This window comes from Passer domesticus, chromosome 10 (assembly GCF_036417665.1).
Source record: "Passer domesticus isolate bPasDom1 chromosome 10, bPasDom1.hap1, whole genome shotgun sequence".
Classification (NCBI taxonomy): Eukaryota; Metazoa; Chordata; class Aves; order Passeriformes; family Passeridae; genus Passer; species Passer domesticus.
The window spans coordinates 7,289,761-7,314,990 of record NC_087483.1 but is presented as its reverse complement, the minus strand read 5'-3'; the positions used below and the strand labels follow the sequence as shown (position 1 = coordinate 7,314,990).

General features: G+C 51.5%; 3 protein-coding genes across 26 annotated transcripts in view; 1 reads left to right on the top strand and 2 right to left on the bottom strand.

The window, feature by feature from the left end:
* The window catches only part of LRRFIP1 (LRR binding FLII interacting protein 1), a 102,840-nt gene extending 101,422 nt beyond the window's left edge, over positions 1-1,418 (bottom strand). For all 22 annotated transcript variants that reach the window (XM_064433570.1, XM_064433571.1, XM_064433574.1 and 19 more), the window contains exon 1: positions 1,202-1,418. In XM_064433570.1, the coding sequence (XP_064289640.1) occupies positions 1,202-1,291 (90 nt within the window). In that variant the 5' untranslated portion in view covers positions 1,292-1,418. The remainder of the gene's footprint in view (positions 1-1,201) is intronic.
* A 13,353-nt stretch (positions 1,419-14,771) lies between these two features.
* RAB17 (RAB17, member RAS oncogene family) lies at positions 14,772-21,360 on the top strand. 3 transcript variants are annotated; one of them, XM_064433544.1, is made up of 7 exons: positions 14,772-15,008; positions 15,381-15,529; positions 18,157-18,420; positions 19,316-19,467; positions 19,704-19,829; positions 20,021-20,114; positions 20,894-21,360. In XM_064433544.1, the coding sequence occupies exons 3-7, from the start codon at positions 18,264-18,266 to the stop codon at positions 21,010-21,012; spliced, it is 648 nt and encodes a 215-aa protein (XP_064289614.1). In that variant the 5' UTR covers positions 14,772-15,008; positions 15,381-15,529; positions 18,157-18,263; the 3' UTR covers positions 21,013-21,360. The 3 variants fall into 3 exon arrangements, with proteins under 3 accessions (XP_064289614.1, XP_064289615.1, XP_064289613.1); XM_064433543.1 differs by having other exon boundaries at positions 14,776-15,008; positions 18,261-18,420; XM_064433545.1 differs by lacking the exon at positions 15,381-15,529 and having other exon boundaries at positions 14,774-15,008; positions 18,261-18,420.
* A 653-nt stretch (positions 21,361-22,013) lies between these two features.
* Positions 22,014-23,619, bottom strand: PRLH (prolactin releasing hormone). Its single transcript, XM_064435575.1, has 3 exons — positions 23,420-23,619; positions 22,414-22,597; positions 22,014-22,165 (listed from the first exon to the last, which is right to left on the bottom strand). Exons 2-3 carry the CDS (start codon positions 22,526-22,528, stop codon positions 22,026-22,028), a joined length of 255 nt encoding a protein of 84 aa, XP_064291645.1. The 5' UTR covers positions 22,529-22,597; positions 23,420-23,619; the 3' UTR covers positions 22,014-22,025.
* Between the last annotated feature and the right edge of the window lie 1,611 nt (positions 23,620-25,230).

Sequence of the window (25,230 nt, the reverse complement as noted above, 5' to 3'; positions counted from 1 at the left end):
AGATAAATTTATCTTGGGGTCACACCAACACCAGGTGGGCTGACACACATAACCCACGCTAGGGGAAGAGGATGGCCACATTCAGCAGCAGCACTGGAGCAGTTTAGGCACTGAATCACAGAATGGTTTGGGTTGGAAGGAACCTCAGATCAACCCTGTGCCAGGGGCAGGGACACCTTCCACCAGACCAGGTCCCTCAGAGCTCCATCCAAGCTGACCTTGGACATTTCCAGGGATGAGGCAGCCACAGCTTCTTGGAGCAACCTGTGCCAGGGCCTCCCCACTTTCACAGAGATTTTCTCCCTAATATCCCATCTAACCCTGGTCTTTTTCAGTCTGAATCCATTCCCCCTGGTCCTGTCCCTACATGCTCCTGTAAACTATCCCTCTCCATCTTTCCTGTAGGTTTCCCACTAGAGAAGAACCCCAGGGCTCCTCATCCCCCTTTTCCCCGTTGGAGGACTGCCACAGCAAGGATGGAGAACAGGCTTTGTCAGATTTAGTAAACATAAAAACCAAATTCACATTATCTTGGTTACCACTGAACCAATTTAAGCGCACGTAAGAAGAATAAGGAGGCAAGAAGCATCCGCAATCAGCTGGTTTAGAAGGTTAAAGTCACATTGAGCACAATGCAGCATCTGGTGGGCAGCAGCATAAAAACCAGTTTCCAAGTTGGAGGGGTCACTTTATGCCCACACCCAGCATCACCTTGCAGCATTCTGCTTTTCATGTTTCACCCCCATCCCTGGAAGTGTTCCAGGATGGAGCTCGGAGCAACCTGGTCCAGTGGAAGGTGTTTCACGGCAGGGAGCTTGGAAGGAGACGGTCTTTGGGATCCCTCCCAACCCAAACCACGCTGCGATTCCGTGATTTATACCCATCCACAACACACCCCAGCGGCCTATTTTCAGCGCTGAACACCAGTCCCGGTGGCTCCCAGCAGCAGCGGCGGCCGGCGATGGACAACCCCTGCGGCGGGGCTGCAGCGGGGCGGCTCCGGCACCGCACGCCCTTCCCTCGCGGAGCGGAGCCCGGGGATGCTGCCACGGGCGGCGGCGAGGCAGGCTCTCCACCTCGCCCTTGAGCCGCCGCCGGGCCGGGGGCGCCTGCGCGGCGCTCGGGGGAGCCCGTGGGGGAAGGCGAGGGGAGGAGGATGGAGGAGAAGGGAGAAGGGGGGATGCCGCCTCCCGCCGCTCACCTCGCGGGCGATCTGGTTGAGCGCATCGTCCTCCGCCGTCAGGCGCTCCCGGTTCGGCAGCCGCTTGCGTCCGGCGCCCGGCGTCCCCATGGCGCGGCGGTCCCGACCGGCCCGGTCCGGTCCGGAGCGCAGCCGAACCCGCAGCCGGAGCCGCTGCCCGCCGGCCCCGAGCGACCCTCCCGCTCCCTCCGCCGCCTCCGCCGGCGCGGCCGGCACCGCCCCCCGCCCCGCGCATGCGCCGCCGCCCCCCGCCCTGAGGGGACGGGCCGCCGCACGCCCGCCCGAACCCGGGCTGCGGGTGCCGGCTAGCTGCCCTCACATCTGAAACCGGGCTGGGGGTGCCCGCTCGCTGCCCTCACACCGAACCCGGGCTGCGGGTGCCGGCTCGCTGCCCTCACATCTGAAACCGGGCTGGGGGTGCCCGCTCGCTGCCCTCACACCGAACCCGGGCTGCGGGTGCCGGCTAGCTGCCCTCACACCGAACCCGGGCTGTGTTTGGGGCTCGCTGCCCTCACACAGAAAGAGTGATGTGTTTGGGACTCCCTGTCTGCTGCCCTCACAACAAACCCGGGGTATATTTAGGGCTCGCTGCCCTCGCACGGAACCCGGGGTGTGTTTGGGGCTCCCTATCCACTGCCCTCACACCGAACTCGAGGTGTGTTTGTGGCTCCCTGCCCTCACAACAAACCCGGGGCTCCCTGCCCACCGCCCTCACCTCTGAAACTGGGAAGTGTTTGGAGGTCTCTGTCCGCTGCCCTCACACCAAAACCGGGCTGTCTTTGGGACTTGCTGCCCTCACACAGAAAGAGGGATGTGTTTGGGGCTCCCTGCCCGCTGCCCTCATAACAAACCCGGGGTGTGTTTGGGGCTTGTCCGCTGCCCTCACACCCAACCCGGGCTGTGTTTGGGGCTCCCTGGCCACTGCCCTCACAACAAACCTGGGGTGTGTTTGGGGCTCCCGGCTTGATGTCCTCACACCGAAACCGGGCTGTGTTTGGGGCTCCCTATCCACTGCCCTCACAACAAACCCGGGCTGTGTTTGGGGCTCCGTAATCGCTGCCCTCGCCTCCAAAACTGGGAAGTGTTTGGGGGTCTCTGTCTGCTGCCCTCACACCGAAACTGGGAAGTGTTTGGGGGTCTCTGTCTGCTGCCCTCACAGCAAACCCGGGGTGTGTTTGGGGCTCCCCTCTCTCTGCCCTCACACTGAACCCAAAGTGTATTTGGGGCTCCCTGCTTGATGCCCTCACCGCCTGAGGTCGTGGTGTGGGTCATGGTGTGAGTCCGTCCGCTGCCATCGCCACCCAAAACGGAGGGTGTGTGGACCTTGCTCACTGCCCTCACACCAGAAATCGGGGTGCGTGTGGGATTCCTCCTCACTCCCATCACCACCCAAAATCGGGATGTGTGGGGTCCCCTTCCTGCTCCCCCAGCCCCACTGTGGACCAACCCCCTTCCCGCTGGGGCGCCTGGGCTCCCTGCCAAGCTGTACGAAATTACAGAATCCCAGAATGGGTCAAGTTGGATGGGATCACAAAGGGTCACCTTGTCCAACCTCCCTGCTCCAGCATGGTCATCCCAGAGCCCTGGCACAGGATTGTGTCCAGATAGCTCTGGAATATCCCCAGAGAGGGAGACTCCACAGCCTCTCTGGACACTCTGTTTACTGCTTGGTCACTGCCCAGGGACGAATTTCTGCCTCCTGCGCAGGTGGAACTCCTGGGCATCAGCATCTGCCTGTTCCTTGTGTGCCATTGCTGGGCCCCATGGAGCAGAGCCTGGTCCATGCTCTGGAATATCCAGATACATAAATATCCACCCTTTGGGTATTTATACACATTACAGAGTGTATAAATCTCTCTCAGCTGTGCCTCCTCTTGAGCTCCTCCTTTCCTCCTCAGAGATGCTCCAAATCCCTTCATCACCTCTGCAGGACCCTTCCAGGAGCTCTGCCCCTCTTGTCCTGAGGAGCTCAATACTGGACACAGTAAATTTACCACAAATCATGGAAATGGACATCAAAACCTTGCCAGCTGTAAAGCTGGGGGTTTCCTCTGTCCCAAATACAGGGGGAGCAGGACAGAAACAAGACTTCTTGTGCCCTGACACCTTACATATCTTCATAGTCCTGTGGGGTCTCTTCAACAATGAATTTTCCTATTAAGTGTAAGTGGACCTGATTAATTTTAGTTTCAAGTACATCAGTGCTTAATTAATTCACACTGACAAGGAACATGTATTTTCTGGGATTCCTGTCACAGCCCTTACACCTCAATTTTCACGCTAATTCCTTAAATATGAATTAAAGTGGCTCAAGCTCACATTATTACATAGAAAGAGAAAAGGGCTACAAAACCAACCCACTCACTTCTGACCAGAAAGCTGCTTTTAATCTTTATGATTTACTTTCACCATAAATTTAAACTTGGTTGATGTAAGAGGCAACACCTGCCCACTCAATAATTATTGGTGGTTTCCATGTACAGCACCTGAGGTTTGAGTCATCCTCAGGCTGACTGGGTAGCGTTACTGCATCGATGCTGCTCCTTGCACCTGGGACTGTTTATCTTTGCAAGAATCAAATGATTATTTTGTCAGCAGAAGCAGATGGATGAGTCCCCCACCTTGCCTGGGCAGCAGAGCGTGCGTCACACTCTCAGATTTGGTGTCAGGTTTACTCTGACCCCACACCAGTGGATTAAAAAGTTCCTGCTTGGCAAGGCAGCACAGGGGCTTTAAACTGAGCTCTCACCCTGGAGGCAAAGCTTTGCTGGGTCTGGTTTTCCTAGATATCCCTCAGGCTTCCCTTTTCCACCTCCCCAAGCCCTGGCTTAGCACTACCACCCTTTCAGGCTCTGCATAACTCATTCCCTGAGCCCTTATCCTCACATTTGCCCCTGCCCTTTGAGGAATTCTGGCTGGAGAGGCGGAGCAGTGCCTTATTTTTAGGTCCCTGTTACCCAGGGATTTTGGCCACCTGTGCAGCTGCATCACGGTATCCATGCAAGGAATTTCCCCGTTCAGGGGTGCAGTAGGATTTGCATCAGTGCTGTTTGCCTGCCTGGCTGAAAGCCTTGCAGAGCCTTGGGCTAGGCAGGCTTTTTTGTTCAAAAACCGACTATTGAGGGGACAAAGGAAAGGCAGAAGGGAAGGGGAGGAAGAAATAGAGGGGAAATAGAAATCTGTGGGGGGAAAGGGGAAGAGAGGGGAAGAGAAATACAAGGGAAGGAGGAAAGAAATGGGTGGGAGAAAGGGAGAGGGAAGAAACAGAGAGAAAAAAGAAATCCAGGGGAAAGATGGAAAAGGGGGAGAAGAGAGAAACAGAACAGGGGAGAAAGGAAGAAATAGCAAAAGGAAATACAGGAGAAGAGGGAAAGAAAGATGGAGGAGGGAAGAATTCAAAGGGTAAAGCAGAGAAATTGGAAGAGAACATGCTGGTGGGTGACTGCAGTCAGATTTCAAATCATGCATTGAATGCACTCTGCAGTGTAAGAAATCCTCTTTCCCTGCATTCCAGACATGCACAGTAATTTTCTTTTCTTTGAATATAGACAAAATAAGCCATCTCGTTATAAAAATACTATACATAGATAATTTGTCCAGATAAATTTGAAATAATGGTTCAAACCACGTTGGTTTTGGCTGCGCTGTGGAGCGCAGTGAGTGAAAATGAAACACTGAGCATACATTCCTTGTTTTAACAAGCAACACAAGGGCGAGGCTGGTTTTGTCTGAAAGTCGTGACTGTGATGAATGATAGCTGGACAACACTGAGTATCCCATGCCAGTTTTAAAGGGCTCTGTTGTAAGTGCACAATACACCCCTCATTATCCAGTATCCTGTGTGCGAGGAGGCTGCTTTGTGCAGAGCACACCCTAAAAGATACAATTTTCCCTCTGTGCTGCCCTTAAACCAAACCCTCTTGTAAAACCCCACTGTTGAGAACCAGAACAAGCAATCAGCTGTTCGCACTGGTGGTGGTGTACTTGATGAACCTCTTTTATGTAATGAAATTGATGTTTTTGAGTTCTGGGAAGGAAAATGTGATTACATTTCTGTTAGAGGCAAGCCCTGGGATAGGGGAATCCAGTGGCTGAGTCAGGGTGTTAAAAGCAAACACAAGGGCACCTCTCCACTCCACTGTAAGGTCACGGCATCTGCCAAGCCAGAAGCAAAGCCTGACAGCTTTAACAAGATGTCCATTAGTCCAAGGAGAGTGGAACGCTTTAAAGACCTTGGAAAACCCACACTGAGGAGGCCAATATTTGAGATTGTCAGGATACATGAGATGAGCAGGGCTCCATTAGCATTGCAATATTTTGCAAACATAACAGCAGTGGTATCCAGCAGGGTCTGCAGATTTATTAATGGAAAAAAAATTACATCACAGACAAATATGTGCTGGCACTGGAATTCTGCAGGAAAATGAAAGAAACACTGGTGCAACCAAGGTGATCCTCTCCAGCAAATCAGACCTCCTGGGAAAAGCTTTCAGGTGTGTTGCCACATCTGAGCAGTGTCAAGACAGGGCTCAGAAGACTGCTGGTGTCCATGTGTATTTTGCCTGGATGAAATTCCTTACTGTTACTCTGTCTCTTCAAGTCAGCAGGGTCATTATTTGCATCAGCAGAGCTCTGGCCCTTTGGGAGCCTTGCTTAGCTTTGTCATGTCTAGCTTGGAGTTTGTAGCCCCACAGCAAAGCCAGAACTGATTAGTGTCGTCCCAGTTGGTCCAAAAAAGACTGATTAGTGTCGTCCCAGTTGGTCCAAAAAAGAGATCCATGGGCTTGGGGTGGCCAAGGAGAATACTGTGGGACTTCCAAGCCAAGCTTTAGGAGGACTGGAGAAAAAAAAAATCCCACAACAGCAGCAGCCCTTGATTGCTTTTACCAACAGCAATGTAATATGTTTGGGTTTTTTTTCTGAAGAAAGCTTATTGGTTGGCTTCATCTTGCCAAAAGCCCCTAATGAGTTATTGGCCTCCTCTAATCACCTTGGCATGCCATGAGAGATAGTTTTTCATTTGTGAATTTTTCACAGGTCACTAAGGATGCCACTTTGGGGAGCTTGAGGTGTCAGCATTGGATCACTTTTAGGGTTGAGGAAGAATCTTCCCTTGGAGGGAGTTTTCCAAAGGTTAACCTCGGGGTTGATTTCATTTAGCATTTTCATCTGCACCCCGGCACAAGTAGGACAGCGCTAATGAAATAAGCCGATGACACAGTGTTACAGTGTCACCAAAAAAGGAGGGTAAAGTCATGCAAGAGGTTAAGGACTTGAGAAACAAGTGGAGTGAAATCAAGCAGACAGCCAATACAGTGCCAAAGGCTAAATTCATGATCTCACCAACTGTTAATAAGGGAAAAGGAGGAAGTTCTGGGGTCACAAACTGGCCATGGGTTGGTTGCGTGCCACCACCACAACAAACACCAAAACGTTTCATTTAACATTGGGAGTACTTCAAGAAAGGGTCATTGCACAACCTTACCTAAAATGGTGCCTGCAAGTCTGCTTTTCCATATTAAAAAGAAATCACACTTGAATACTTGTGGAGAGAACAGCTCCTAGGATAAGCAGCAGGAGGACTTCACTGAGATGAGAAGGGGTTGTCTGTTCAAAGTCCATCTCTCTTCTATAAAGTCCTTTGGAGATAAGTGGGATGGGGATGATGCTAAGTAAGTCTTAAAGCCAAGGCAGCACAAAAGCATACAGCTAAATAGAATATATCATTCTAGTCTGGATGCCAGAGATTTCTTGCCAAATTTCTGAACATGCACCCCAAAAGAGGTCATGAGTGGGTATGTCAAGTCTGTGGTAAGCACTACGCTGAGGGTCTGTCTGCCTTAGCAAGCACTGGTCCAAACACTGCAGGCTTTTCACCCTGCCAGGAAATCTGGGACGTGGGTGTCCATCCCAGCTGACACTCAGTGACCCCAGAGAGGTTGTTCTTGTCCCATCCATGCTCCTGCTTGGAGGGCACCAGCCAGCCTTCATCCAGACCAACACGTGCACGTTCTGTGTGAGTGTGCCAGGCAGGCAGCTCATGTGCAGTGTGCCATCCACGACTGATTTTTCCCATCTCAGGCAAAAATGGGAACCCACTCAAGGCAGCCTCTGTGCTCCTAATCTAATTAGCAGCAGGCACGCCATGGCTGAGTGTTTCAGCAGAGCAAAGTGAAGCCAGCTCCACAGCAGCTGGGGTTGTGGGGAGCCAAACCCATCCCAGGCTGTCTCCCAAAGCCGGATGGTCATGGTCTGTTGTTTGCTCTCTCTGCTCCTATCTGCTATTCCCAGCCTGCCACAGCACCGCTGAGCTCCAAATTTGGCTGCTTCTCCTGTGGCTTCCGCCCTTGATGTGTAAAAAAAGCTACATTTTAAGAGAGCCCCATGCTATTTTCAGAAGAAAAGGCATCTAGTCTCTTCCACCTAGTCTAAAAACACTCCTTGTTCCCTACCTCAAGTGCTGTGGGCCTAAAACCTATTCCAGGCTGTGGGATGCCTTGCATCCCCTCTGCCTGCACTCCAGGTGGAACGCAGGCGAGAGATCAATGTACGTATTTAATTTGGGAATACAGGCTCTACGTCTGTCCAAAAACATCGTCTGAACTAGTAAATCCTTCAGCCAGACAAAATTGGGCTGGCTTCGGTGCAAACAACGCATTACATCAGCTGGAGCAGCTGAGGAGCTAACCCTGCATCACTTTGGGATTAATATATCAAAGCATTCCTGCTGCCGTGGTGCCAGTGTCCTCACCCCACTGACAGCCCGGAGACACGGGAGTGAGGAATCACATGGCCTTGATACAAGTTTCCCTGTGTTTTTCCTGCTCCATGCTGTGTGGCCTCATCCACTCCCATCCCAAATGTTGCAGTGTGAAGCTGAGCCACATTTTCCAATCAGGCCCTCCAGATTTTCTGAAACGCCAGTTGTTTTGGACTGGGGTAAAACATAGCCACAACACATGGACTAAAAACAACCAATTGTTTGCAAAAGACCAAATGCTTACACTAATTAGTCATAGTGTTCTGTAAAATGCCATATGAACATGCTTTTGGAAGGGCTTTTGGGAAACCACATCACAGTTAAAACTCCCTCAGCTGGAGCAGAAGAGGGGAAGGAGGTGCTGTTTATTGTGCACATGGAACTCTATCCAGATTCATCCAAGGCACAAACCAGAGGCAAACCATCCCTCTTCTCAAGCACAGAAAGATGTGCCCTGCTTCAAACCACCTTTCATTCTTGTCAGGGAAGAGGTATTTTTCCACTCACCTATTCTACAGCAAAGTGAAAAATGGCCAGGCCTCTTCTCAGGGAATGCTTCCAACCACTTGGCATCAGACAGAAGAGCACCTGTGTGATGTCTCGTGGTTCTGCTTTATAATCTGAAACCGTGCAGCCCTACCCCTCCTCCTGTCGCCTCTCCATCTCTCCTGTCACACAGAACAGCAGCGAACCAGCTAACAATTCCTGGCTTACCTAGAGCCATGCTGGTGCTAAAGGGTTTCACACTCCAGCTGGGATAATCACCAGCAGGGCAGGAAGGCAGGTCATTATAGTTTCCTGAAATAAAGGACTTTGCCTAAACTGGGAAATGAAAGATGATACTGGTAACAAAACATTAGAGGAAACGGAGACAAAACATACGAGGTGATACAGCGTGTTAGAGCTGGTGCATCTGATTTTAAATCATAACACATTTCTCTGGCATCCACAGCATTCCTGGTTTTCCATGCAGAGTGACTGATGAATGGCATATGGGGCTGACTTACCTGCCCAGTGCCTCACTGGGAATCCCAACCCATTTCATCCATCCCAGCCCTGCAGCAGCTACTGTGCTCTGCCATTTTCCTGCTAGCTTTTCCTCAGTGTTAATTATTGCAGCACTAAAACCCCTCTGATCCTTCCCAGTAGGAATGTTAAGGGATCAGCTCCTCTTCTCTCCATCAACAAAGAGCCAAAACAGTCAGGCAAGCATTGTCAAATTCTCCAGGTTTTAGTTTTCCCTCCTATTTTAGCAACAATTATAAGAATAATTTTCCCACCTCTGACCACAGTGAGTTGCTGCAGAGCCCTTTTGTTTCAGCTGCTGTAAAAACAATAAATAAAAAAACCAATAAGTAGATAAAGGATGGAATACCCCAAACTGAACAGAAAGCAAAACATTTTGCATCTAGAAACTACCAGTTTCCACAGCCAGCTGAACAACTTGTCAAGGATCATGCTGGAAAAAAAGATGCCAGAGACAGGAGTAGAATGGACTCTGCCACCAAATCTCTGCTTTTCCTTCCTCTTGCCTTCTGCCTTTCCTATCTGTGCCTTTCCCTAAGGACAGCTGCTCAATATATCACAGGGTTTCCAGCCTTAAGCCATGGATGTCTGGGCACTGCTAGGAGGAGGCACCTCCCCAGGGGCTGACAGGCACCGCCTTTGTTGCTCAACTTCCATTTCTGCAGAGGTTTTCATCCTCTCTGACCTTGGAGCTGTGGTGGCAGAGAGGAAAGGCAGGAAAGACACTTCTCGGCATGGCCTCTTTTGGGCAAGCTATCAGGTTAAGTTTCTGAAACATCCGGAGTGCATTAGTGGTTCAGCTCAACTAATTAGAAATTCCCAAAATAATTTTTAATACCTTTTTCAATTATAAAAGGAGTTGCTCGAGGTAACAGCAGATAATGGTGTCGTCCCCCCCACCCCCAGGCATCTCTGTTCCTTCCAAGCTTATTGGCAACAGATGACTCATTTCACCTCTGCCCAAGATGACTGCTTTACAATTCTTCCAGCAGCATCTGGCCTTAAACGAGGTTACTCAGGCTCAAACTGATGAAATAATTTCTATTCTTGTGCCTATACAGACCATGCCTCTAACACACAGTGCCTGAGACTAAAACCCAACTGAAAACCAGCCAAACATTTAGACGTGACCTGAAAAGGCAAAACCGTGCTGTGGCCACAGGCCTGGCTGCCATGGAGAGGCAAAACCTGGCATAAAGTGAAGTTTTCTGGGCTAGGCATCCCCAAAGCTGGGTGGGGACTTCAGGGAAGCTAAGCTCATATTCACACCCACATGAGCTTTTCAAGTCTGTGCTAGACAGCATTGCTTAAATATTTCTCTTTCCATGCACAGGCAAAACATTTTCAGTTGCATTGGATACAGCTGCCTCGCAAACACAGAGAGATGATGAAGCACTTCTGGGGGAGATTGTTGAGCAACTTTTGGCTCTCAGGGAGTTCCTCCATAGCCCTTGGCTTGGAAAGGTACCACCTATAGCCATTTTTAGCCTGGTTTCCCAAGGGAACATGTGTGATCACTCTGCCAGTCCCACATTAAAAGCTGAAGCCAGCTGGCCAGTTGCCACCAAGTTTTCCTCAGAGGTCAAGGTCCGTCCCAAATGTGATATCCCCACTGGCAAAAAAGCAGCACATGGAGCTCAGGCAGATACCAGACCCTGCACGTGGAAGAGAGTGCTTAAATGCTTTAATCATGTAAAATGCTGCCAAACCTGCACCTTGTCAGATAAGGATGTCTCTTGTTTCACTGAACCATTTCCTCCATTTCCATGGCCCTTGGGAGCTGGCTTATCCTTTGAAGTCGGGTACCCAGCCTAGAGCCAAAGGTCTCTGTGTAGGCAGCTCTCCTGGCAAGGTGGGCTGGATTCATGGAGGGGGATCCTCCTGGCCAAGGTCCACTGAGAAATGAGAACCTGAATTTGAGATAAGCAAACTGTTCAATTCATACATCTTCACTCGGGCAAGCCACATACATTTCCTTGTCACACAAGCTGCACTTTGCTTATTAGACATATGGCAAGAACCTCAGCACATACCCCAAGGCTATTTATTGTGACCTGTCAAGTGCAATTTCAGAGGTGAAAACAATCTCACCTGTCTCTTCAAGTGCTAATGCTGGAGGAAAGCCTTTCTTGTGGTTCACACTTTTATTCTTTTTGTAATTTAATGCCACCAGACTTCAAATGTTTATTGTAGTCAGTAGTTATTTTCCCTCCTCGGTCTTTAACACATGCTAATGTTCACCATCACTTATCATCTGGGAGCTATTAATATTAAGTTTGTTTAATGTTTCCAAGCCAATCTCTGGAGTGTTTTAGCAACGTTAATAATTAATACAGGAAGACAAGCATTTTAGAGGCCTGAAGCAGTTCAGGGCAGGCTCACAGTTTTGAGCCACAGTGTAAATGATCTGTTCACCATTACAGCTCCACCAATCCTTAAAGTATGCCTCAACTTTTTATCACTTTAACAGTGAGGACCTAAATCTTCTTTTCATTAGCAAAAGCACAACCCTTGCTCCTCTCAAAACAAAAAGATTTTTTAATGCTGCATGGCAGTGGTGACAGACCTTGCCTGTATGATCACCAGTGGAATACCTGGGTTTTCATTACTTTATCACACACAGAAAAGGAGAAAGAGCAAAGACCAGGACACTTCAAGTATTGCCATTCTGTGATTTAACTCCTTAGCCATGCTGTGTATGAAAACCACCACACAAACAAGGGAAGGCACATTTAACAGCACAGCTATGGCAAACAGTTTTGAGGACATAATTTGATGTGATCTCTGGATGGATTGATTATTTTGAATTTATTTTGCTGACCACAGTTTCAGGTGCTTGTTATTGAAAAAATAAGCAATTAGAATGTTTTGGATACAAACTGACCCCTCAGGAAAAATTTTGTGGTATTCAGGGACCTCAGAGGACCAAAAATGCTGAAGATGAGCATAATTTCAGAGCAGTACAAAGTCTAAGCCTCATTTCAACAATGTGGGAGCTTTGATAGTGATCAGACCTCCTGAGCTGGGCACGCCAGGGACCACATGGAATCCATGTGGATGAGCCCAAGGAGAGGGGGAGAAATAAGTCAGGGGAGAAAAAAGAACTCTTCCCACAAGCAGACAGCAAGCAAGTGGCAAAGCTGAGGTTTCAGTCTCTGTGCTCAGCTCAGGGCTGTGCCTTTATTGCCAGACTCTGCTGCCTTTCCCACACAACCACTCTTCCCTAAGCAAGGGAGGGTTTACAGTGCCCACATCGATGCTTCCTCACAGCAGTCACAGTCAGGGAGAAGCAAGTGCTACATACACAACCACTGAAAAAGAGCCCTCCAGGAGTTTCTCAACTGCCCCACAAAGATCTGTGTGCTTGTGCCTCCTTTAACTCAGAAAAAGGAGGAAGGAGAGGCATCCTGCAAAGTTATGCAGCAGGCAGAGCCAGAAATACAAAATTATTGGAATTATTCTTGCATGCTTAGCCTAGAACTTTTATTTTGACCTCCTCTGGAATTCTTGTGCACCACTGATGTGTCAGCCTTTCCTTCACAATTAAAAATCAAATAAAAAAGCTGAGGTGGAGCAGTGGGGGAAGGCCTACAAGGTGTATTTGATCCACAACACTCCTGTGACCAGACCCATCCTCCAAATTCTCATGGTGCAATTACATCAGGTGGCTGTAAAATGAAATGCAGTCCCTAAACATCAGAAAAACAAACCATAGCCAGGTTTTACCAGTAAAATTTATTTCAAGTGAAGAACCCTTCACTGCACAAGCATAGCAAGGTACATCACTAGGTTTGTGCAGGATGCTCCAGGTGCTCTACCCATCTGGTTCCACATTTGCAAACCACTCACCACTGAAGGGGTCTGATCCTCAGCATCCTGCATATTTTCCCTCAGAAGAAGCAGGCAAGGAGACAGAAAAACTTCTGGCTCCTTGACACTGCAATAGTGCTTATCAGAGATGTTCACATTCCAGTTGTTTGGAGAACAAAGAGCAAGAGAAGATTGGCTGTGCATCCACATTTCTGGCAGGAGACCTCGGTCCATCTCTCATGGGCTGGTGTCTGTTTGGCTCAGAAATGAGGCTGGGCAGCAGCATCCTCGCTGTCTCAAAAGGTAGAGGAGCTGTGCCCTCTAGTGGGGTCTGCCTCAGCAGGAGCTGCAGAGGAGCCTTCCAGGGGAGGCTGTCCCAACCCACACGAGGGACGCACTCCCCTGAGTTCTGCAGGTTTCCAGGGCATTTACATCGGCCAGGCCATGGCACTTTGTTTGAGCACCTCATCCCCACCGTCTTCTTTTATAAAAGCCCTTCACAAAGGCCCATGAGATCTGACACCTGCTCGGGCAGAGGAGGCTGGTATGAAAATAACAGAGCAGCACAAACTGGGAATGAAGCCCTGACAAAGCCATCCTTTCATAAGGCTTCAAAGCCCCCCAGACTTTTTTTTCTACTAAAAATTAGATGCTCAGTTTAGGTGTATGATGCTACCACAGCCTGTAGGTCCAAACCAGTGGGTAAATTCATTGATGTGGGCAAGGATTCCTGCTGCAACAACCCCAGCCCAAGGTATCCACACTCAGCCCTTCCAAAATTCTGAAACATCTTCCTACTCCCTTGCTGTACCAGTACAACTGTGCACAGGGCCACAGAGACTCACACTGAAGGACTGACTAAACCAAAGCCCCAGGGAAAAAAAAAAAAAAAGAAAAAAAAAAGGGGAAAAAAGGCTTTAAGTCAGTTCCTTTGGGAAACAACTTGTAAGAAAGGGGTGGGAGCACATGAAACTGCTTCTGGACTGGAAAAACTATATATATTCATAGGAACTGTGTTCACAGTTATCCATAGGAACTGTGTTCTGCCTCTGCAGAGCTGATGGGAAGGACCTGGGAATACAAACTACATGGCTTTTCATGACTGAAATGGGAAGTAATTGAACTGCAGTGCTTAGGCCTTGGGAGTCACGAGACACATTTTTAATTTCAAAACTAGGATGATATTGTTTTTAAGCTTTCTCGTAGGACTTCTCCTTTTCACCCTGTTCCCTATAACCATTAGGAGTAGATTTTGTTAAGTCTGTTTCACTTCCAGATCTCTTACTTGAAGGAAAGACACTGACTATGACAAGAGGAGTGACAGAAACACAGATTTATTGTCATTCAGATGTTTAATTATCAGATCTTCCCATTCTTACTCCAGACCCGTTATCCCAATGCAGTCTCACATGCTGTGAGTTCTCTCTCAAGATATTGGACAAGAGCAGCCTTCTTCAAGACACTGACCCCAGCTGCCTGGGGTAACCAGCTATTACCCTAATTAACAGGCAGTGAAATGCTCACTTTGTACCTCCCAAACTCAGGAGCAGCTGTTTTTCAGCTGAAGCGTTTTGCCAGACAAGCAGGCACATCTTCTCCCACAAAACACATCCCCTTTGCAATCCCAAGCCCGGGATATCTGAGTCTGTACCTGGCAGGAGACCAAAGCCAGGTCTAATGTTCATCAGCAGAAATTGCCATGTTATAAAAACCTGGAGAGATCCCGTGTGTGCCGTGACTCCAGCCACACCCAGCCCTCCCTGATCCTCAAACCTGCGGGGGTCCGAGGGGATCTTACCCCCATGTCCCTGATAGCTGGGACGCTCTTGGACCCCAAGACATGGGGAAAGCCCCACCCACCCATTCATCCGTCTGTCTGTCCGCCCATCCATCCACCCACCCACCGCCCAACCCCGGCGTGGGAAGCGGGGAGGGAAGGACGGAGGCAGGGACGGAGGGGTGCGGGGGATGGCCACGGTGACAACAGCCTCTCTCCGTCTTGCCTGGCTGCCAGACCTTAGACCTGGTGTCAGGTCTAAGGTTCACTGATCTCGGCCTGCCTCTCTCACCTTTGACACCGCTCCCGGAGCCGCTGCTTTCGCTTTTAGCTGCTGCGGGCACGGAGGGGCTGGGACGCACGGATGGGGCCGTCACCCTGTCACCCCTGACGCACGGACTGCAGCCCCGGCGGCACAGCGAGCCTTCGGGAAGGTAAAGGCGTCCTCCGCTCAGGAATTCCCCAGCGGGCAGGGCAATCCCCCAGCCCCAGCCGCCCTCTCCAAGGTGCCTTTCCAGGCGAGCTCCGGAAATCCTCCCATCCTCGCGGGGCAGCCTCGCATCCCAGGCGCGAAGGGTGCCACGGTCCTCAGTGACTCCTTCCCAAGAGGAGAGGTTTTAGGAAGCCCTTCCTACCCCCAGAGCTGTTGTTGAAGGGCTCAGCAGAGTTCTGGGTGTCTTATTGCAGCCTTACTTCCCCGCGTGGTTAATGATCCTCATTCCCTTCCCCTTCGCTTTGAGGGGAGCTGCTTCTTCTGAGAGATCATCGCTGTGTCAATCTAATATTTACACATTATGTCTTTGCAGTTGGGATTTCTGTATCCCCTGGTAACCCTGGATTAAGTGAACTTTCTGAGTGGCCACTCTCTTATTTAAGCCAGAGCTTAAGCAAGTAGGAGGAGGGTCCCAAAAGCAGAGGAGAGCTTTGAGCTGAATGCTGGGAGTTAACTGGGGAGGTAGGTGCCTGACAACTATATTGTGGGGGGACAAGTTAAGTGTATAATTCTGAAAGAACTTGAAATATTGTGTCCAAAACCTGCAGGGGTAAATACTGCAGACTTACACAGTGAAGTGTTGAAGTCCTGTAATTTTTCTGAGGTGCTTAGTAATTTTTGCTCTGGTTCACTCTTGCACCCCTTTGCAGAAACTCAGCAAATGGCTTTAATGGTATTAGGACCTAAAAAAGCTTAGACACCACTTGGACATCATTACACTTAACATTAATTTCCCAGGAAGCTAAACAGGGTTTTAAATAAGACTTCTCAGTGACTCCACCCCCAAAGGTATGCCTGACTTTTCTTTTATTACTGCTTCCCTTTGGAAATAAAAGGCTTATCCCCTGACAACAAATACACTAGGATCCCTCCAGCCCAGGTTAAAGATGCTGAACACAATTTCCTGGGTGCAGCAATGTTTAATCCTCCTTTAGGAAGTGAGCAACAATTGGTGTTGTGGCTGTTTGGGAACTCACCTTCAGGACAAGTGTAGGATCATGCAAGCCTGCCCCTAATATCTGTGCTAGACACAGCTGCCACAAAATATTAAGCTGTACCTGGAGACTAAATCCACCAGCAGGGTTTTTACAGCTGATTAAAGATAAATTGGTTTGTTTTCTCTGACTAGACTGGATCTGAGCAGGTTGAGCTTTCCCTGCCCCTCAGCGTGGCCTCTTGGCACAAGGGGAGGACCTGCACCACCTCAGCTGTTGCTCTCCAAATTGATGACAGTAGATAGCTGGATGCTTTTCCCACAGTCCCTTGTCCAGGAAATGCAGGGTTTTACTGTGTGCTCTTCTTTTCCAACAAAAAAAGAGGACAAAGCCCTCACCTTAAAAAAAAGAGGACAAAGCCCTCACCCTTAAATCCCGTTTTCCATTGAATCAGAACAAAGCCACTTGTTTTGCTTCCTTGCCATCCTCCCCAGGTGGGAAGGGAGCCTCACTCTCTGCCTCTTAACATGGGGAAAAAAATTGTTTCAAGTAAGCTTTGGCAAAACTCATTGCAGTAAATCTCAGGTGAGTTTTGTTCCAGCATCAACCCACCTTTCTAAGGTTGAACAGAGAGCAGCAGAGGGAAATGATGAGAAACTGTGTTTAATACAGACAAGCTTGGGTAGTTTTCAAGCACCTTCCTGTTTCCTTAGAGAGTTTTATGGCTTACCACTGACAATAACTGCCCAGAACGGATGACAGTCTTGTTTCCAGCCTACAAAGAGGCAAATTTATCTAATCAATACTCTAAGGAGCACATCCATGCTGTGCCACAGGACTTATCTTTTTCCTGCTTGAAAAATATGACTAACTAGCTGTTCTGCACAAACTATGGTCCTGCTCTTCATCACAGGGCTGCATGAGCTGGGGAATATGATGTTACTTGTGTTTTTTAAGGGGATTAAAGCCGTCTCACCCAGCAGAAAAACTGCTTGGATCTAAAGATACAGACCTGGGTTCAGCCAAGGAACGCTCTTAATGACAGCCTTAATGAAGAATTAAAGCTCTGCAGCCTGCCAGATTGCAGAGGGAGGACAGACAAAATAAAAGAGCCACGTGGGATGAGCAGCTCTCAGGAACAAGGGGCTTTTGTCAGGGGAGGGAAGTGCAGGGAGCAGGGAGCTGCAGGAAGGGAACTGCAGGAGCTCCACCACTGCTGCTGCTGCTGCTGTAGGTGTCTTTGTAAAGGTACTTCTTGCTTCCACAGCCAAATCCCTGAGGCTCAGGTAGAAATTGCACCAATTCTCCATCAGAAGTCTTGCAGATCCCTGCTGCCTGCCTCACCAGGGCTTTATTCCATGTGGGGGGAATCCCTCCACTCCAGCAGAGCTCACCCTGGCATCCTGCTCAGCCCAACACCCCGTGAACTTCCCTCTCTCCTTTATAGCTGTCCACATGAGCTGAGTGTTTTTGGAGGAGGAGCTCTGTGAGGAGGAACCAGGGCAAGGCAGGGCAAAGTGTTCTTTGCTGCCCTGCACTGGCAGCTCCCACCCAGCAGCGGGGCAGTGGCACTTCCTTGGCCCAGGGCTGGGAGGAGGGGACACACGTGTCACCCAGGAGGGCTCCCACCGACCAAGGCTCTGCAGGTGCTCTCTTCCAGTCAGGTTTGAGGCAGTCCCCGTTACTGGGTCTGTGTTTCCTGCCATCCCTGGGTCTGGCACGCTCTGGGGTGACATGGGGGTGGCACTCCAGGGGCTTGGTTTGTCTGGGGCTCTTTACCCAGGGTGCAGGAGCATTTGTCACCTGCTTTGTGTGCTGCTGCTCCAGCCAGGGCCTCTCACTCCTGAGGCTCTCCTGATGTAACTCCTAACCAGGATAAATGTGGGACATCAGCCTAAGCTCTTCACCAGAACTCCGGGGAAGGTGTCCTGGAGAGAGAGGCACAGCCACGAGGGATTTGCCTCTGCTGGGAAATTCCTCCAGCTCCTCCCTGTTAAAGGAGATGCAGCAATCTCCTTGCCTACACCCAAGGAGACTTCTGGCATCAGGTTTCTTCCTAAACATCTCCACCTTCTGGTCACAGCTGACTGTGGCAGATGCTTTGATGCATTAAATCTGCAGCTTATGACATGAATAATTTTGATTTTATTCCAGCCTATTTCGGAGTTATCCCCACCTGCCCAGCTGCCACTCAGGAGCTGCTGCAGGAGGCTCAGCTGATCCCGGGTACCCACTGAGCAGAGCTGGTTTCCTTGCAGGACATGGCACAGACAGCGACACTGGGCACCTCCCCGGAGGGGCCCCGTCCCTCCTACATGTACAAGGTGGTGCTGCTGGGCAGCATGTCCGTGGGCAAGTCCAGCCTGGCCTACAGATACGTGAAGAACGACTTCAGGGAGCTGCTGCCCACTGTGGGATGTGAGTGAGTGGCTCCAACAGCTCCATGGCTCTGGACAAGAGACCAGGCCTGGAGCACTTCCCTGCAGCGGGGTGGGATGCAGGGGAGCTGCTTGCACAGACCCACTTTGGAGCATGGTGCAGATTTGCCCAAAAGCCAGAACCTCCCTCTTCACACCTCTACATTTCCAGCCCATTTCCAGCAGCAGGCCACAGGCAAAGCCACGTCCACATCACACAGGTCTGGCTTTGTGCTGCTTTTTAGAGGCAGGTTAGCAGCAGAATAATGAGTAAACTGTGCAGCCCATCTGCTCTTTGCATGCTGTGCTGCCTTCCCAGCTATTCAGGCACCTCAGGAGTGTCTCTTAGAAAGGTTTGCATTAAAGATCACCTAGTTTCAATTCCCCCTGCCCAGGTCCCACAGCACCTAGACTTTATGTCTATTTATTTTACAAGATGCACCTGGGTTTTGCCTTAAGCAGGCACAGCAGGTACAGAGGCTGTGATCCCACCTGCAACTGAAGAGCCAGCTGGTGGAGAAGAGCAAGGTGGAGCTTCTCCTCTCATCCCTCTGCTTGTGGACCAGCCATCTGCTCTCTGCAGGAAAGGATGGAGGCTCCCCTGCAGTGGGAGCCCTTTCCATGGATATTCCCATTCACAGCTCTGACCCACCAGTGAGGTGGAGTTGTCTCTCTGTCTGGGGGCATTCTGCAAAGCTCAGAGTTATCCAGCATCAATTCTGGTGTCATCCACCCAAATCTGCTGCCAGGAAGGGCCACCTCAGCCCAGTGCCAGTGGTCACAAGGAGTCCCCCCTGGATTCTGTGCATTAGAACGTCATTCACAGCCTCAGGGCAGGGGATCTGAGCTCCCTGCTCTCGCTCCAAGTGAACACACACCCTGCATCTTGCCTGCAGGCTCCTTCTTCACACAGATACTGGACCTGGACGAGGCCACTGTCAAGTTTGAGATCTGGGACACGGCGGGCCAGGAGAAGTACCAGAGTGTCTGTCACCTCTACTACCGGGATGCCCATGCTGCCCTCCTCGTTTATGACATTGCTAAAAAGGTGAGGCCCCTGGCAGGCCCATGCCACCACCCAGGGGTGGGTTCTGCTGCCATGAATCCCATCCAAGGGTGATTTATCCCTCAAATGTGTTTGTGGGCTGCTGACCTGTTTTCCTGAGAGGGGCAATCAGAACCTCCCCACCCTCTTTGGTTTGGTGCCACCCAGCTGGCTTGGTCTGAGACAAAGGGAATAAATCAAAGCCTGATCACTGGGTGGTTTTGTCTCCATCTCTCCAGCAATCATTCAGCAGAGCAAAGCTGTGGCTGGAGGAGCTGGAGAAGAAATTCCTGCCTGATGAAATCGTGATTGCTCTGGTGGGCAACAAGACAGACCTTGCTGCTGAGCGAGAGGTCACCACGGAGGTGAGTGCCTGGAGTTCCCTCATCACCCCTCACAGAAAGCTCTGGGACACATCCAAGGAAAATTTCCAGGGAAATCCAAACACATAAGAGGTTTTCAGACACCTCTGAAGTCCCTGTACATGAAATCCACCATAAAATTGAACAAGCAGCCCCAGAGGGGGCAGGGGAATAACTCTGCTTGTTTCTCTTAGGAGGGGGAAGACTTTGCACGAACAAAAGGCCTCCTGTTCATGGAGACATCTGCAAAATCCAACCACCAAGTGAATGACGTCTTCATGTCTGTAGGTGAGTTATGGGATGGCTCTAGGTGGGAGCAGAGGCAGGTGAACCATGGCCCCAGTCCCTGAAAGGCTCAGCCCCTTCATTGCTGCTACTTGTCACTGAGATGTTCCTCCCAGCCGGTCCAGCCTGTGCCACCCCTTAAGGCAGAAGGATGGACAGATCCATCCTGAGGTATTCCAGTGTCAGACAGGGCTTTCAGGCCTTCTGTGGGCCCAGAGCCACAACTTTATTTTGCATTGGCATCCAATCTAGTAGTGTGTTGGTGGTGTTTGAGAGGGTCCCAGGATGAGGGAAAAGATTAATCTGACTCCATATTTCCCAGAAGGCTGATTTGTTACATTATGATATTATATTAAAATAAATTATATACTAAAACTCTACTAAACTGTGGAGAGAAAGGACACATCAGAAAGCTAGAAAAGAATGAATAACAAAAACCTGTGGCAGACCAGAGAGTCCGACACAGCTGGACTGGGATTGGCCATGAAGGAAAAACAATTCACATGGAACCAATCAAAGATGCACCTGCCACATTCCAAAGCAGCAAAACACAGGGAGAAGCAATCAATAATATTGTTTCTCTTTTCCTCTGAGGTTTCTCATCTTCCCAGGAGAAAAGATCCTGGTGAAGGGATTTTTCATAAAATACCACAGTGACAGCAGTGCAATGGTGTCCCCAGCTCAGCTGTTCAGGGAACTGCGGGATGGGACATGGGGTGGCCATGGCATTCCAGCCACTGGCAGGAGAAAAGAGCCCTTCTTTGCCTTGTGTTTCCTCCCAGTCCAAGAGCTCCTGAGGAGGGAAAAAGAGAAGGCACCCAGGCCATCCCCACATGGGAGGTCGACCGTGGACCTGAGTGCGAGCGGGGCGAGGACGAGGACAAGGTGCTGCCGGAGCTGAGGACGTGGCACTGCACTCAGCAGGGCTGCAGCCCACCTCCAGCAGGGACAGTGACAGAGCAGGGGGCTCAGAGCTGCAGGGACAGCTCAGCCTGACCACCCTCCCTCTCAAAGCCCACTCAGAGCCCTCCTGGGTACACAGGGCCTCTTTAGCTCCATCCTTAGCTGGGAGATAAAGCACAGCCTGCCAGGAACACTGCCACCAACCCTCACTGGTGACATCCCCCAACCCCCAGCTGTCACCTCCTCCATCTCCCTTTCCCTCTGAAAAGGGAGGGTTTCATTTCCCAAAGCAAAGATCCCCGTGGTTTTACACCCATGCTGCAAATAAAGAGAATATTGCCCTAAAGGTGTATTTTTTTTTTCCCCTGTCCTGCATGTCAGCCTGTAGGGAGCCACAGGAAGCCTGGGGGTGGCAGGGACCAGGGCCAGTGCTCTCCTCACCCCATCCATCCCATTACAGGGGTCACAGCCCATCCTTGGGAGCAATCATGGGGCCAGAATGGGGTCAAAGCCAATGTGTGGTTTCACTGTGCTGGGCATCCCCTTTATACAGTTATGAGTCCACAGTGGGAACTCCCCTTGGCTGGAAGAGGAGAAAAAACCACCCGTGCTCTCTCCAGAGGCAGCAGCACTCACCCTGTCTGCAGGGCAGTGATCCCTGAGGTTTTGGGGCATGGCAGTGGGGTGGACAGAGCACCACATGGTCCCCAGGAGTTTCTGACCCCACAGAAATGGGGGGGGCTGTTTCTGTCCCCAGCTCATGGAAATGAAGGTGTCGGGGGCACCCCTGGGATACCCCTGGGAAAGGGGTCCCTCTGTGATTATTTTTGGGGTGCTTCTTGGGGTGTGAGGGGATAAACGTGAAAGGGAAGGGTTGTGACACTGCCAGGGCAGGCAGAAACCCAAGGTGGCCGTGCAGATTTGGGGGTGGCTCCCCCCACGCTGCGGTTTGGAACAGAGAGCCCGGGACACGGGGGTGAGAGGAGCAGGGATTTTATTGCCAGCTGCAGTTCAGGGGTGCAGCTCCAGCCGCGGAGGGCGGGGGGCTGCGCAGCCCCGCGGCCCCGGCCCGCCCAGGGCTTGTCGCCTCCCGAAGCGCCCCACGGGCCGGATCCCGCGGCCCGTGTACCACGAGGGGTCGATGTCCGGGTCTGAGGGGAAAGACGAGACCCATCAGGGGCTTGGAGAAAGGGGAAGGGGCATCGCGCCCAAGAGTGAGGGGATGGGAACGCCAGGGGAGCAGGGAAGGGGGATGAGGAGGATCAAAGCTGTTGCAATTCTCTCTCAAAGCAGACCTGTGCTCCTGCACAATGGCAGCAGCTCCTCACCCCCCAAGGGCAGCTGAGCCGGGGGTGCAGAGGGGACTGGGGACAGGGGGTGGCTGGGGACAGTCCCTTACTCATGTTCTCCCTACTCCTGATTTCCATGGAGCGCTCCAGGACGCGGCCGTGGGTGGCGGGCAGGGTCAGGCAGACGAGCAGCAGCCACAGGAGGCAGGCGACCCCCAGCTTCATCCTCAGCACTTCCAGGCCCTGTGACTTGGCTGTGAAGTCTCCTGAGCCCTGCTGAAGGCTCCGATGTGGCTGCAGGAGAGAAGGGATTTGGCTGTGGATGTGTGTCCCCATCATATCATCCCCGGGCCAGCAGCAAAGGGCTTGGGGACAGCACCAGAACAAACCTTGGGGCTGGGGCTGACACCTCTGGGGAAAATACCACCTCCAAACATGATCTGCACAAACCTCATGGTCACTAAAACAGGTTTTGGTCCTAGCCTAGTGCCTTGGGTCAGGCCTGATCTTCTCTGGGACCCCCAGTAAACCTGTGGGACGCCAGAGCCCAAGGGATGGGGATCACCACAAAAATGCAGGGCTGGCTGCAGAGTCACGGATGGGGGATGGACGGACGGACGGATGGATGGATGGATGGATGGATGGATGGATGGATGGATGGATGGATGGATGACCACCTCTGCACCCTTGGCCCCCACCCCTGGCCACGGCTGCTGAAGTGACAACGTGGGAACACCCTGTGCCACACTCCAGGGCACTGAGGCACTGAGCAGGGCTGGGCTGGGTGAGGGGCCGTGTCTCTGCAGCCACCCGGGCAGGGGATCCAAGCGGGAGAGGGAGGCAGGGAGAGGCAGGACACGGCGGGGCTGCGGGGCCGCTCCATTTCCAGCCACTTTTGCCAAGGAAAAGTTCTCAGCGCGCTGAGCAGGAGACACCCCGAGCTCCCGGCAGCTCAGGTTTGCCGTGGCCACCAACTTTTGGACCCCTCCCATGCCCACCAGCCGGCTGGACAGACGCAGGACAGACACACGGCGAGGCAAAGCAGCGCTCGGGAATCAGCGAGAGCATCACGGCGGGCGGAGGGGAGCGTCGCTGCCGGGCGGGGGCCGCACTTACCGGGGCCAGGCGGGCAGAGGTGGCCGCTGCTGTCCCCCGAGGCAGGTGGCGGCTGTGTGAGCCGGAGTCCCCTCCGCCCGCCGCTTTTATCGCCGCTTTCCTGCTGATGTCACAGGCGAGCCCCGGCGGGGACCGAGCCGGGGCATCTCCCCTCCCCGCTGTCCCCTCTCATCAAATCAGCACCGCGATTTTCGTGAGTCAGAAGGGACCAGCGCTTTATCTGACGCTGGTTGAGGGGGATAGTTTGGGAATATGTTAATGCCCGTCCTCGACATTAACAAACTTCGGACAAGGGGAAGTTTTCTGCTCCTTCACCTGCTGCCGGGGTCGGTGTGCGCTGCCGCCCTGAGCGCTGTAACTCCACCGCAGCATTCACACCGGTACCACCGCCCCTTCCCCTCCACTCTCCCCCCAAAAAACCTGCTTTAGGGAAATCAGAACACTAAACACAGAGAGCAGGGGAAGGCAATGTGCCGGGGCACACGGGCTGGCAGGAATGTTCTCTGGGCATGAGGGCTCCAAATCCCCACCCCCCGGCCCCCCACTCCCATTTTAAATGGATTTTAAAGATGTCTGATGTTTATTCTGCTGGATGTGACACTGGAGGAGCCAGCCTGGGGCTCCAGCGTGAGGGTCAGATGGTGTCCAGGCAGACAGAAGTGGGACATCCCAAAACAGGGACATCTCTGTGCTGGCAGGACTGTGAAGACACCGTCACCAGCGGGGTGTGGGCAGGGGAAGGTCTCTGTCTGCCAGCTCCGTGTAGGATGGCTTTGCCCTGGGATGGAGCTCCGTGTCAGGCAGTGCCCAGCTCCCCTCCCTGAGCACAGCCCGTGCTGGGGAGAGGTGGCAGGAGCAGCGTGGCACACAGGGGACTGCCACAGGTGTGCAGCAAAGCAGGGAAGGGGCTGAAGAGAGGAGAACCTGCCCCAGCCTGGGCTTCAGCCAGGGAAATCCCCACGCCGGGCTCAGCAGGCCTCTCTCCGCCCCAGGGTGGCTGCTGATATTTAATACAGGTTTAAAGCACTCCCTTGGTGCTGGGGGCTTGTGTTTCTTGTGGTTTCAACTGCCAGACTGGCTTCAGGGTTTCCGTGCGAGTTGGAGCAGTGCCTTTATTTCAGGGTCAGCCCCTCCTCAGCATTAGCCTGGGCATCCCCTTTGCCCACCCAGTGGCTTCCCCTCTGGGCACTGTCAGAAACCAAGACATCCCTCTAGATGCTTTAAGTAGCTCAAAATCCTGGCAGGGGCTCGGAGACTTGGCAGGAAGGCAAAGACACTTGGGATTTTGATCTTAACCTATGGAGCAAATTACCAACGTTATATGAAGAATTACAAGTCACAAAAGTTTAAGTAGCATAACAGTAGTTGTCACAGGGTGAAAGGTGGGATTTTGAAGAATTTTACTGTGGGGGTCTAGGAGACAAGATAGAGGGACTTGGACGTTGTCCTGTTCTTCTCCCTTCTTCTTCCTAGCCTCCATCTTCTTGGTGGTGGTGGCACTTTGGGATTGATTTAGAATAGAAAATCACTGTTTAATATAGGTGATAGGTATTGGAAAATAACTGTAAATATCGAATATGTAGGTTATAGTGTAAAAGACAACACCAGCCCAGTGTGCCTCAGACTGACCTGCTGAACAGACCTTGGCAGGCCAGGCAAAAAATGTTTTAGATAAAAAAATAATAAATAGCCTTGAGAACAACAGCCAAAGACTTCTGACTCCTTCTTAGACAGCTGGGTTGGGGAAAAGAGACTTTTTAACACTCCTCAGAGTCACCTCGACCACAGGAGATGCTGAGAGGCACCACTGA

Coding starts and splice junctions, on each gene's coding strand:
- RAB17 (XM_064433544.1), top strand. CDS start 18,264: ATGGCACAGACAGCGACACTGGGCACCTCCCCGGAGGGGCCCCGTCCC. Junction 18,421..19,315: donor GCTGCTGCCCACTGTGGGAT/GTGAGTGAGTGG, acceptor TCTTGCCTGCAG/GCTCCTTCTTCACACAGATA. Junction 19,468..19,703: donor TTTATGACATTGCTAAAAAG/GTGAGGCCCCTG, acceptor CCATCTCTCCAG/CAATCATTCAGCAGAGCAAA.
- PRLH (XM_064435575.1), bottom strand. CDS start 22,528: ATGAAGCTGGGGGTCGCCTGCCTCCTGTGGCTGCTGCTCGTCTGCCTG. Junction 22,166..22,413: donor CAGGAGTAGGGAGAACATGA/GTAAGGGACTGT, acceptor CTTTCCCCTCAG/ACCCGGACATCGACCCCTCG.